Here is a 13,251-nt window from a genome sequence, read left to right as displayed (position 1 = left end):
CTGGAGGACGGGGTGAGGGAGCTCTCTGGGGCCTTGTTGATAAGGGCACGAATCCCGCTCATGGGGGCTCCCCCCTCATGACCTGACCACCTCCCACGGGCCCCTCCTCCAAGCACCATCCCCTTGGGGGTTAGGATTGCAAGATACGAATTTGGGGGGACGCAAACATGCAGTCCACAGCAGACTAGTGCCTTTGCCTGTCCAGGCAGAGGAGGATTTGGACTGTGGAAATGTCACAAGTGAGAGGCGTGGGGAGGGCAGCCCCTGAACCTCGTTCAGCGTGAGCGCGTCATCGGGCACGTGGCTGGACCAGGTGTCCCCACGTGATGGACGTCAGTGCGACCCCCTCACCTCTCAGCCACTGGAGGGATGGGCTGGAGCTGGCAGGTCACAGCTACACAAGTCTTCCCCACCCACAAAACCCCGGCCCTCCACTGTCATTGGTCTTGTGGTAGAAGTGGGCACCCAGCAAACTCCCAAGCCAGTTTCAGTTCTTGACCTTCGCCCTTAAGAAGAATAACCCATCTGTCATGTTTGAATGGACCATCCCGGTAGAATTTAACTTCTGAAGCCGGTTGTAGGGAAGTTCAGAAGCCCCATATTGCAGTGTGTTGAGGGTGGCTTGCATCAGCCCTTCTCATGAGCTGCACTGAGCTGCACGCTGCCGGCGCTTCCAACACACAATAGCCCAGCAGCTTCCCTGGAACCTTACCTTCCTCATTTGCAAAACAAGGATGCGCTGAATTCACAGGACTGTTGTGCGGATCAAGTGATGTAAAGAGTCCAAAGTGAGTAGCAGAATGAGCTGCACAGAGAAAATCCTCAGCAAACAGCCACTGCCCCCCCCCCCGCCCCCCGCAGAAATCCACGGGCCGGAGCCGCGTCTTGGAGGATGAAGCTCATACCTTCCTCCGGAAAGCTACACGTTCCTTTCCAAATAGAACGCTAGTTATGGGGGTTTTGCACCAGACAGACCCGGGGGGAAAGGAGCTGCCTGTGGGTTACAGGGCAGACAGGTGGTCCTGCTGTCCCCAAGGGCCACCTGGAAGGACCAGCGACATGACCCTGGCCTCCTTGTTGGTTGAAGTAGCTACTCAAGACTTCCATGGTGAGCGCGATTCAAACGGTTCGGGGGCAAAGGAAGCGGCCCAGCTGGTCAGCCGGGCAGTGTGTGTGCAGAGCCGGTGTCCAGGGCCGGGTGGCTTCATCAGAACCGTCTCTCTCCAGCTTCCGGTTCTGTCCTGTCCCGCAAGGCGGTGAGATGGGGGATGTGCGGTCCAGCTCACTGCCCCCAAGTCTGATGAAGAGAGAGACGGAGGGACAGAGGGAAGGCGGAGGGAGGAGGGGCGCGGAAGAGGATGGAGAGGCGGCAGGGATTTCTTTCCTCTGCCAAATGCTGGGTCCTCGTGGCCGGCTGGCCTGGCCCGGGTCACGGGCTCCCCTGGGGACGGGGCACCCGTGAGCGGGGTTCCAGGAGGGCACCGCGCGTGTCCGGTAGCTGCCACCTCCTCACCCTCCTGCCCTGCTTTCACGCTTCATGTTCTGCCCGCGACCCCTGGAGGCTTTGACAGAAGATCTCGTTTCCGGGCGCCCCCAGCCGGGCGTGGTAGCAGCTCTTCTGCCAGAGGGCCGCGTCCTGAAAGCCCCTCTGCTCTGTCCCCCAGGTCCTCCCGCCCCTCCCCAGGACATTGCCGTCCAGGCCGCAGCCACCCCAGCCACTGTCCAGGTCTCCTGGAAGCCGCCCGCGCTGACGGCCACGGGGCTGTCCAATGGAGCCAACGTCACCGGCTACGGCGTGTATGCCAAAGGACAGAGGGTGAGTCCTTGCGGGGGCAGTGCTCGCCCCAGAGACCCCAGCACTCTCCGCTCAGTGACGCGCGACTCTCCCTCTCTCCTCAGCCCCCAAGACCCACCAGCAGCTACTTAAGCACCCCCTGCGCCGCCATCCCGGGCTCGGCTGCAGGACACGGAGAATTCCATCCTTTTTGCGCCGTCCTCCTGCCCAGAGTGCTCTCTGCTCTCCTCCCGCAGTGACTACCTGTCCTGCCCCGGACCTTTCTTGTTCTCCCCTGGGTACCAAAAATTCACATCTTTCGAGCCCCACGATATCAGGGCCCACTCAGTAGATTCCACCAAAACGATTCTTGGCGAGACGGTAGTCCAAATGCCCCGGAAACGCTGCAGGGAAGTGTTAATGCCCGCTGTAGGGGAGCCCGCAATCTCAAGCCCCAGCCGGTCCGGGCACAGGAGACAGACACGGCTGCCCTTGGGAGGCGGGGCTGGAGCCAGCTTCTGCCTGCTCTCCACTGCCCACCGTGTTCCCCGCAGCCCCAGGGCCAGGGCTGCTGCATCAGACGCGGGGCGGTGTCCCAGCTCGCCCCGTGAGAGCGGCCGCTGCACGGCCCTCTCTCCTCCCAGCTCCCCGCAGAAGCCCCGCAGGCAGGGCCCGGAGGGGCCGCAGTCACGTGTCCCCCACGGCCGGAAGCCCGTTTTGGCCTCTGCCGGCACTTCCCCGGGGCCACGCTTTGGCAGTAACACGCCCGGCATTCTGATTGCTCTACGCCCCCGCGGCTGCTCCCGGATTGGCTGTGGACGCGGAAGAAGAGGGTGTGCTCAGCGGCGCCCGCAGGCCTCCAGCGGCGGGCGGGAGGCGGGGCTGCCGCCTAGCGAGGTTTCCGGGCCGGGGGGTGTGGTTTGAGGGGGATGTAGGCGGGGCCCAGGGCCCTGGCTGCTGGAGAGGCGCCCGGGCGACCCCTGACCCCTGACCCATGACCCCGCTCTCTCTGCGCGCAGGTGGCTGAGATCATCTCTCCCACCGCGGACAGCACAGCCGTGGAGCTGGTGCGGCTGCGGAGCCTCGAAGCCAAGGGTGTGACCGTGCGGACCCTCTCCGCCCAGGGCGAGTCCGTAGACTCTGCCACCGCTGCCATCCCCCCCGACCTCCTGGTGCCTCCTGCCCCCCACCTGAGAACTGCTCCCACACCGAAGCCATTAGCAAATGCTGGAGCCCCCGATACCAAAGATGAACACCTGGGTCCGCACGCCGCGGCGCATGAGGCCTGGGAGCTCGGCCGGGCGCCTGCTCCGGCCCACGGGCACCTGCTGGAGCCGCCCGGCCTGCAGGGCTCGGGCCCGGGGCGGCGGTCGCCCTCGCCCAGCCGCATCCTTCCGCAGCCGCAGGGCGCCCCGGTCTCCACCTCCGTCGCCAAGGCCATGGCCCGGGAAGCCGCGCAGAGGGTGGCCGAGAGCAGCAGGGTAAGGCTGGGCGTTTCCTCGCCGGTACAGCTGCCCGTGCCGTGCGGTCCGTCCCTGCAGCCCAGCGGGGATGGGACCTTCCACGGCACCCCGAGTCGGCGGGGAGACGCGCCCCGAACTCTCAGCACCCAGAGTGGCGGCGTTGACGTGGGGAGAAGGATGCCGTATTCATCCGCCAGTTTTCCCCTAGGGCTGCATTCCAGGGCATTCCAGGCCTGAGCCTGTCGGAATCAACGTGTGTTTCCATTGCGTAGATACAGACCCAGATAACCAGAGGAAAGGGTTATCCACCAGCCTGGCTTAGCAGACGAGCTAACAGCCCGCTAACCAGGCTCTGGCCTGTGTCGGGGGATCTGAGAGGTGCCGCCTGGGAGTGGGCTTGGGGCACATCTTCCTAAACGAGGGTCACCTCTTGGCTGGCTCACTTCAGACTTCTAGCTGTGTGTGTGTGTGTTTGCGCATGTGGCTATGTGCCTGTGTGTGTGTGTATACACATGGATAGACATGTACGTACGTGTGTGTACATACATGCACGCACACATTTATATACACGTATGTATACATAGATACCTACACGTAGAAATGCACGCACATAAGTATATTTGCATGCCTATTGCTAGAAATCGCCTGGACCGTGGGGATGAGTACTCGCATGACCGTGTGGCCACTGCCCAGAGGAAATGTGCAATGAGCCGAGACATTGTAAGAAGCAGCCGTGAAGTGATGCCGGAGAGGAGGGTGTGGACCTGGGCTAGGCCGCGGGCCCCTCCCTGCCTGGGCCAAACCCCCATCTTTCTCCCTTGGGTGCGCTTGTCTACCAGGGTGCCCAGCTTGTCTGCTGCAAGCCCGAGGTCAGGGCCCTGGCAGAGGGGACAGTGGTGGTCAGTGGTCTTCTCAGCTCTGCCCAGCCAGCCCATGGGGGTCTCTCCTGGACGGCAGCCCCTGGCAGTGCCTTCTCTGAGATGCAGGTGGAGACATCCATGTCGGTGCCGGGAGACCCTCACCTCCTGGGCATCCCCGGGCCCGGGCCAGGCCCCCTCCGGGCTGGAGGCCGGGTCAGGAACTTGAGGAGAGGCCAGACCCCTAGAGGTCAGAGCTGAGGTGGGCGGGCCACGGCCAGGCAACCGGGAGGGGTAAGAGGTACCGTGACAGCACTTCAGTGCCTGTTGAGAAACTGGAAATCCAGGCTTTCTGTGGAATCTCCCGATTTGTTAATAGTTACACAGCAGTTTGTCCCCTTGACTAAAGGAAATGCCGCAGAATGTGCACCTTTATCACGGGCACCCTGGCACTCCGCCCTGATTTCCCGCAAAGCAGAAGCCCAGGTGCTTTGGTGTAGGAAGGGGCTGGGGGGGGGGAGCTCTGCACACCGCCCCCCCCCCCGCCCTCTCAGGTAGCAGCCACGCATCCCACCACCCTGAGCTCCCAGACAGGACCCCCGAGAGCAGGCTGGAGCCAGAGGCTGGGCCCAGGAATGCCTGGGACAGCCGCCACCTCCCCACCTCCCCCCGGCCTGCCTTCCCCTTTTAGAAGGTGTGGAGAGAAAGCAAACCTCTGAGCTTCCATATTCAAGAAAAGGTTAACTGGTCACGTTAACAGCCGGGCGAGGGTGGCAAACAGAGGGACAGGAGCCTTTCCTCAGCACCCACGCGTTACCTCCTGCAAAGGCAGGAGCTAGTTCTGGTGGGCATGGGAGGGGCGGCGGGCACCCAGGGCAGCATCAGAAAACGCCCGCCAGCCTGTGCGGGTCACTCACCCCAAGTCCCTTCACACAGTGGCTCCGAGGAGGCAGAGGAAAGGATGGAGCCCTGTCGGGCCTGGAAGCCGCCTGCCCCTGTGCCCATCCCCAGGGCCAGGCGGCCTCTGCCCTGACACCTCCCCTCTTCTCTTCCAAGCTAGAGAAAAGGAGCGTCTTCCTGGACAGGAGCAGTGGGCAGTACGCAAACTCGGACGAGGAAGACAGCTACGAGTCCCCCGACGCCAAGAGGAGGGGCGCGTCGGTGGACGAGTTTCTGAAAGGCTCGGAGCTAGGCAAGCCGGTGAGTGCAGCTCCTGGGCGCATGGCCCCGAGGCCTGGGTGACAACAGTCACAGTCCATGGGAAAGGTTAGATTGCACGGTGCCTGCGTGTTTGTGACCTCACTGGGGGACAGTTTCAAAAGTCAGAATGTGAGGTTTTTGCCCTCCCTGACTGCCCTGTATGAGTATCCGTTCATGGGCTGATTTTGTGTTTCAGGTGAGTCTCCAGGTAACCGCCTGGTCTCAGTTTAGGCAAAACCTACCGTTCGTTTCTTTACTTTCGTTCATCAGGCAGATGTGTGATGAGTGTCTGCTAAGTGCTAAGCATCATGGGAGATTCAGAAATTAAACGGTCAGCATCCCACCCTTGGAGGGACAAAAATGTCAGGGCTTCTTGTCCCAGACCGGGCTCACAAGTGACAAATCCATCCAATGTGGGTTTGGTCTCCAATTTCTGATTATGCATATTCTAATGGGAATGTTCTTTAATGGTGTCAAGACCTAAGTCTGGGCAACAGGAAGAGTGGGGCCTGGAGAGTCCTGAGACCTTGAGATGTCAGAGCTTGAAGACCCCTCAGATGTCAGATCCTCCAGCCCCCTCAACACACAGCTCTGCAGCAAGGCAGTGTCACAACCTAGCCAGGAAGAGGCCTTGGAATCTCACAGACTTGGACTCATTTCCTGGCTCTGTCACTGCTAGTAGGAGGCAAGTGACTCAGCTTCTCCAACCATCAGGTTCTTTATCTAAAAGATTAAAGTAATTCTATCTGCATTCATTTAAACACAAGAAATAGAATGCTCAACTAATAATGACTAAGATAACAAAGACATTTCATTCTCCCACATCGCAGGAAGTCTCAGGTAGGAGGCTGCAAGGTTGATTCAGCTGCTCAGTGGTGTCCTGGCTCTAGGTTCTGAATCTTCCATTCTTTTAGCCTTTCTCTCATGGTTACAAAGTGGCTGCCATTGCTCCAGTCGTCACACTTTCATATGACAGCACCCCAAGAAGGAAGGAAGGAAGGAAGGAATGAAGGGAGGAAGGGAGGGAGGGAGGGAAGGGAAAAAGGAGGGGGGCTTTCTTCTCAGGCACATCTCTTTTAACTGGTAGAAAAATCTTTTCCAGAAGCTCCATCAAGACTCCCCGTGACATCTCACTGGGCAGAAGAGAGGAATAGGAGTCCTATGAATGGCTTATCCATGATGTATTTGGCAAACAGCAGACACCTCCTTCCATCCCACGGGTTTATTACTAACTCATCATTGGGTTTGAATCCAGTGAGATTGTGTTCTCGAGGAGAGTTCCTTCCCATATCCCTTGGGGAGACCTCTTTCAAACCAACCTGATCTTTGTTTATTCATTTAAAATCAGTTCACCTTTACGTCTTCTCTGCAGTGCCTGATAGAAAGAATTAGGGCTGGAGCAGCTCAAATGCTGACACACAGACTTCTCAGGCTGAGAGCATCTGGGCCACTTCTCTGAGGGCTCAGCTGGGTCGGGACCCCCAGCCTGGGCACTCACGCTGCCTTCCCATCAGCGGGCCAGGAACTTAGTGCCACTCAGGTGCTGACATGTCTTTATCTAGAGGAGTGATTGAAACTGGGGTATTTTTAATAAGCATGTCTCGAGATGCTATTAAAGGCACTTGTCTGGTCGCCCGCCAGGAGAATAAAGAAATTGCTCTTAATGGACACCATCCAGCAGAAACAAAACAGCTTTATGCATGTTTGGGGCTCATAAGTCTGAGCTCGTAGGGTGTGCAGTTTGAGTTGCTGCAAATACTCGAGACGCTGAATAATGGGCGCTTGCTTTGAGGGTGGGGACGGGACCGCTGAATTGGACCAGCCCCCAAATCCCCAGACCCCATCAGGGCTGCTGGTGGTTCAGTTTACATGTTAGCAAGCTACTTTTCCTTGCTTTTCTGTTGACCCTTTTCCGCCGTCCCCAGACTCCTCCCCAAGCACCCCCAGCAGCGGGCCTTCTCTGGTGTCAGTGACCAAACTGGGCACAGAGTGGGCACACCACACAGTGGGGGGTCCCACCCCGCCCGGACCGGGCTGTTCTTTGACAACCCAGTGTGTGCACGTGTGTGAATTTCAGACTGCATGGTTTTCTTAAAACTCTTAGGCGCCCTTAATGGTGCATTTGCACCCCTGCCACCCAGCACTCTCTGCTCCCTGCCCCTAGATGCAACCTACACGCTCACGGGGGGCCTCGAGTCATGCTGCCACCTGAGTTTACGACCTGTCGCTTGAGCCTTTGTCCAGCCACTAAGTTGGAGAGGCTTATGGTACCCAGAAAAGCGATGTTTTCCTGTGTGTCTTGTGAGCCCCCTGGCATTCTGTCCTGCCAAGAGCCCAAGGGGTCTCTGCCTGGGCCCGTCTGGATTTAGAGTTGGGAGGCCTGGGCTGGTCCTCTGTCTGCCATCCCAGCTTGCCGCAGGCTTGGGGACTGTGTTTCCCTCACCTCTGGGGTGAGCACGTCACCCAGACACCCAGACACGACTCTGAGCTCAGAAGTGGGCAGAGCAGGGGAGGCCAGCCAGGAGGGGCCCCGGGTACTCCCGCGTGCTGGAGCTGCCCCTCCATCTGCATCCCCTTCTCCTGCCCAGCCACACTGTTGCCATGGAGACGAGTACCACACGGAGAGCAGCCGGGGGTCCGACCTCTCGGACATCATGGAGGAAGACGAGGAAGAACTGTGCTCGGAGATGCAGCTGGAGGACGCGGCCCGGAGGCGGCCCGGCGGCGCGGCCCGCAGTGCCCTCAAGGTCAGTGCCGGGGCGCCAGGCCCCTCCCCGCCGTCCCCACAGCCGCCCCACCCCTGTCCCTTTGCCAGGCCACGAGGCCGGCTCCAGAGGCAGCACCTGGTCCTGCAAGCAGAGTCCACAGGTTCGCACGGGCTTCGCTCACTGTTGAGTCTGCGCTCGGGGTCTCCTGTCCCTCCTCTTTCCCCAAATTCTGGGTGAAGGAGTCTGGGAGAATCCACTGGGCACCCCCAGGGGCACCCACCTCTGCATGAAGAACTGAATCGGAAAGAATAGAACAAAGAAGATTCCCACCCTGCCAACGCCCTGGCTTCCGTGGCCATCCGCAGACGGGCAGGGCCTGGGAGGGCGCGAGTCCGCCTCCGAGGCAGACTGGAGACTGGGAGCGAGTCGCGCAAAGATTCTCAACCGAGGTGGACGCTGCTGGACCGCAGGAGGGCCAGGGAGAGGGGCTGTCAGAGGAGGTCAGAGGAGGGTCCTCCCTCCTGGAGGACAGCGGCGTCCACACACCAGCCCCTTCTCAGACACCTCCCATCCGGGGCCCCGGCATCCTCTGCTTCCGCCTCTGGCGTAGCCGTCAGCCAAGGGTTTGACGCGGGGTCACCTTGACCAAGATCGCGCTCCAGGCCCCAGGACGCACCAGGAGCCGTCCTGCTGCTGCCGCTGCCCGTTCCAGCTGAGCATCTGTTCACTCGGCACGAGCGGGTCGCCCCTGTGCGCCAGGCCCTCCGCCAGGCTGGGGTATGAGGATGGACATGACCTCCGACCTCCAGCTGCTCCCAGCCCAGCGCGGGAGACACACAAAGGGCTGGAGAGCTGGTCGGGCCGCTGTGGGGTTTTCACGTGAAAAAGGCCTCGGAGAGAAAAACCCCGCCCGACCCCGGCCTTCCTCTGGGAACACAGAGCCACGCATTTTCAATGGTGGAGGGAAGGCAACACCCAGATCTGACTGCCCGCTCAGTGCCCGCTTGCATAGACCAGGCTGCCTGACGAGCTCCCCGCAGAGGCCCCCCGCAGGGCCCCGGAGACGCCGTCGCTGGAGAACCTGCAGATGCCTGTGCAAACCCCGCACGGCTGCAGCTCCTACTCCCCCCACCGGCCCCCCTCCTCCCCGCCCTGGGCCGCCGTCCAGCAGGATTCACCGTGACCTTTCTTATTGGAGGAAGGTCCCAAGCTGCCCGCGGTCCAGCCTGACCCGCTCCCCATGCTTCCCCACGAGCTGGGCCGGCGAAGCGCATCTGCTTCCCGTCCCCTCCCCTCCCCCATGACGCTTCTGGGATGGTACTTCCTGCGCCGCGTTAGCAGAGAAACCAAAGGTCACCATGGCTCCCGGGGAGAAGGCCTAGAGGGCAAGTTCAGCGATCTGGACTCCTGGTTTCTTTTCAGAAATTCCAAGACTTAGCTTGGGGATCCGGCCCGCGGGCTCACCTTCCCACGTGGCAGCCCTGTTGGCTCACGTGCGCCCCGCTTGGCGCCCGGGGCTGGGTCGCTGCTTCCTCGCTCTCCCTCTCCACCTCCGTGTTCCCCGGAGTAGACGGCCTCCGTGGGGCGCTTGTGAGCAAATGAGCGAAGCGTGTGCCACGCCCTCCTCGCCTGGCCCTCGTGGGCTCCAGACCTGCGGCAGACGCGGCCCTGAGTCGACCCCGCTAGGTCCGCGTGCGCGAGGGGCGCACAGGCCGGTGGGCTGGGGGCAGGGAAGCAAATCCGGTGCTCCCCCGCGGAGGCGTCTTTAACGTGCACCCCTGGAGGCCCGTGGCAGGGCAGACGGTGGGCTTACGGCTTCGTGGAGTCGCTGGAGTGTCCCGGGAGGGGCGCCCAGCGGGCCGGTTCAGCGGGACCAGAGGAGGGGGCTGAGGGCAAATCCGGAGAGACACCGACATCCGGGACGGTGGCCGTGGGGTGTCCGCCCCTCGATGTCCATTAGGCCCCTCTGAGTGGGCCAGCCACCATACTGGCGGGGACGCGGCTCCTCGCTGGGGGCCTCGAGGTCCGGGGTCTGGCGGAGAGACAGGCAGCCTTTGCAGATACAGACAGAGCAAGACCGTCCCCAGAGCCGTGACTTTGGGGCGCCCGGTTCCAAGGTCCCCACGTTCACAGCCTGAGATCTGAGCCAGGGAGAGAGGTTACTGCGCATGAGGATGGATTTCAGAGGGTGCTGAGAGCTTAGAGGGACGTGCGGAGTCCAGTGGCGTGGCCGGGTTGGGGTCCCCGTTTTGTGAATCATCTCCAGTTGCCGGCGGCCCACGGCAGCTGCCTTCCGAGTTTCTGAAGGTGCAGCCAGCGGACTCAGACGTTCCCTGCCTCTGGCTGTAGCCGTGTCACAGATCCTAGCGCCTCGGTCAGCGTGAGGCCTCCTGCCACCATCCTCCCTGCACCCGCGGCCCAGCTGCCACTCTTCCCTTGTTGGGGCTGCATGGCTGGTCCTGAGGGTGTCAGGCCGCTCTGCGTGTGATCTGCCCACCCCACCCTGCTCCGGCCCCATCCGTCTAACCCATTCTGTTCTCATTCCAGAGCCCCGGCCAGAGCATGCCATCCGCCCTCCCCTCCGCTCCCCTCCCGCCACGACTACAAGCATGCTTTCTGTCCCTCATGGCCTCGGAGACTAATTCTGTCTGTATTTTCTTTCCTTCCCTCTGCCCCACTTCATATCTGATCACACACTGACTCCCGGCACCTGTTCTAACACACCACCCCCTTAAGGAGTGCTCTAAGAATAGGACCACTGAACGTGCTTTCTTGGAGCTGCCCGAGAATCCCCAGCAGACCCAGCACAGTAAGAAGCTTTTCAGTATCCCTGAAGTAGCCGAGGAGGATGGAGAGCCCTGTGAGCTCTTGTACAAGCAGGGCTTCAGGGCCCGGACCCGGCTGGCCAGAGAGCCCAAGCCCGCCAGGCCCTGCAAGGGGCACGAGGCCCCGCTTGGCTCCCGGGTCCCTGCCAGACCCAGGGGCCCCCAGGCCGAGGACCTCGTGTTCGAAGACAGAGGCTGTCGGTTCAGCCGCTCGGCCACCAGGAGCCCGGACAGCGGCCTGGACTGTGGGAGCGAAGAGGAGGAGATACGGTTTAGTTTCAGAAGCCCCGCTGCCCAGTGCAGCCCCGGCCCCGGGCACTGTCCCTGTAGGAGGAGCCTGAGGCCCCTGCTGGCCCGGCGCCGGACGCTGACCCGGCAGAGCAGCGTCGAAGAAGATGTCGGGGAGCCAGCGGAGCCCGGCCATGTCGTCAGCAGCAGTGAGGCCCGCCCGAGCCCGGAGCGGTCCACCCCCAGCAAGTGCAGCTGGGGCGAGCCCGCGGGCCAGGAGGACTTCCGGGATGTCTGGAAGAAAAGCATAAAAATGTCCGACAGTAGGGCCAGTGCCCGACACGCCCAGCCTCCTCCCCGGGTTGCAGACGGTCCTTTGGTGTGTGAAGTAACCCTCCCGCTCACATCCGCTTGCCAAACCAATCCGTTTTCATTTTTTCACCTTCTTTTATTTTGGTGTCCATCCCGGGCACGCTCTCTGCTGGCTCTCTTGCATTTCCCATGCATCTTTGATCTATGCAGCTTCCCAGTCTGGAGCACGCTGATGATTTCTTTACTTTGCTTTAGAATGATGACCGCCTACCCCCAAATCAGTGATGAGTTTGGCTGCTTTAATTAAAGGACAACTGAATCTAAATTTTAATTAAGGGTTAGCTGAACTACGATTCTCCAGAAGTTTGGCAACACGTACTTTGCAAAGCGAACCGTGGGGACTTACTTATGACTTACTGGTATTACTGAAAGTTTTTCTCTCGTTGTGGTTTTGGTTTTTGGTTGTGGTTGGTTTTGGCCTTCACCTATAACTGAAAAAAAATAGGGAACAATGATTGAAGAGATCCGTTTTTGCATCTGTTTCCAAAGGTTTTCTTTTTCTTTTTTTCCCCCGGTTTCTTTCCTGCGACCAGTTTTCAGAATGACTTTTCCATCATCAGCTCTAGACCCATCTCCCTGCCTTGTCTTCCAGGCTTGTGAGTGGTTTTCAAGAGTAGGGATTCCTTCAAGGCTTCATTCATCTCTATATTGTGTCCTCTTTTCAGAACACTTGCTCCTGTCATGCTGAACTTTTCCATGAAAACACAGGTGAGACATCCCGGGGCTCCAGGCCCTGGGTCTGAGCCGGTGCAGTTTGTGATATGTCCACTAGAGGGCGCCGATCCACAGCCCACTGACACCAGCAAACTGCAGCTCGCTCCCTGTTCCCCGCCTGTAACAGACTAATTTCCGTCACTCCCAACCCTGGTTCCTTCCCTGTGTCCCTGAAAACTTCCTGACTCAAATTACCAGTGAGCTGGAGGCTTTGCTTTGATTCTCATACGTGATGCGATGCAAACCTGTAGTGTGAATCAGAGGCCAACTTACCCGTAAAGGAGGGCCGTTCAGGTTAGCCCTGGAATGGGATTGGTGTCTTTGCATTAGGGCCAAGACGTTGCCATGAGCTTCCAAGCTGATTACACACAGAAACTTCTGTCTTTGAGTTTTCGGTAACCTCACATGCAACTTTGCCCAGGCGGGACATCTGGAAACGCAGTGTTTCCCCCGCTTTTGTGGTCTCTGGAGGGGCTGTGCTGAGACTAGGAAAGAGGGGCTGAAGGTGTGACGAGTCGTCTGTGAGCCACTCTCACTGTGGTTCAAAAGATTTGGCGTCAGCGGCAGTAGCAGCAACAGAAAGGTGCCTCCCGAGGGACGCTCTCTCACCCCTACCCGTGTGCTGTAGAAGACGGGGTGCCTGGGGTGAGCCCTTTTTCCTCTTCCAGGTTATTCAGCTAACCTTTCAGTTAAAAGCTAAGTTTAGTTGCCTTTAGAGCTTCTGCTTCTAAGTTGAACTGATTTGGCTGACAATTCTTTCCTTCCCGCGGCTGGCAAGCCTCATGACCGTGTTGTTTTGTCTTTAGATTTTAGGAAACCCGGTGACTGCTGGACGGGCTGATCGGGTGGATCACGTGGGCCGGAGGTTTCCCCACGGCAGTGCCAGCCGCCACAGGTCCCGGCCAATGATGGTCCCGTCTGCCGGTTAGTGGGCCTGATGGAGGCCTCCCTCTTTCTTTTAAGCACAGAGCACGTGGCTGCTTGGTCCTCCATATAAATAGTTTTAAAAAGTCATTAGTGGCGCAATGGTTGAGAGTCCGCCTGCCGACGCAGGGGACACGGGTTCGTGCCCCGGTCCGGGAAGATCCCACATGCCGCGGAGCGGCTGTG

At 59.9% G+C, this 13,251-nt stretch overlaps 1 protein-coding gene across 1 annotated transcript in view; it reads left to right on the top strand.

Moving 5' to 3' along the window:
* Window positions 1-13,251, top strand: part of RIMBP2 (RIMS binding protein 2) — a 246,373-nt gene that overhangs the window by 208,806 nt on the left and 24,316 nt on the right. The window contains exons 11-15 of the mRNA XM_027125143.1: window positions 1,665-1,816; window positions 2,794-3,255; window positions 5,151-5,294; window positions 7,883-8,041; window positions 12,948-13,065. Coding sequence (XP_026980944.1) covers window positions 1,665-1,816; window positions 2,794-3,255; window positions 5,151-5,294; window positions 7,883-8,041; window positions 12,948-13,065 — 1,035 coding nt within the window. The remainder of the gene's footprint in view (window positions 1-1,664; window positions 1,817-2,793; window positions 3,256-5,150; window positions 5,295-7,882; window positions 8,042-12,947; window positions 13,066-13,251) is intronic.

The sequence above is a fragment of the Aethalodelphis obliquidens genome, unplaced genomic scaffold, assembly GCF_003676395.1.
Source record: "Aethalodelphis obliquidens isolate GAN/ISIS:26980383/991018 unplaced genomic scaffold, ASM367639v1 scaffold28, whole genome shotgun sequence".
In the NCBI taxonomy this organism is placed as follows: Eukaryota; Metazoa; Chordata; class Mammalia; order Artiodactyla; family Delphinidae; genus Aethalodelphis; species Aethalodelphis obliquidens.
The sequence above is the reverse complement of the archived record's forward strand: the minus strand, read 5'-3'. Positions and strand labels throughout refer to the sequence as shown.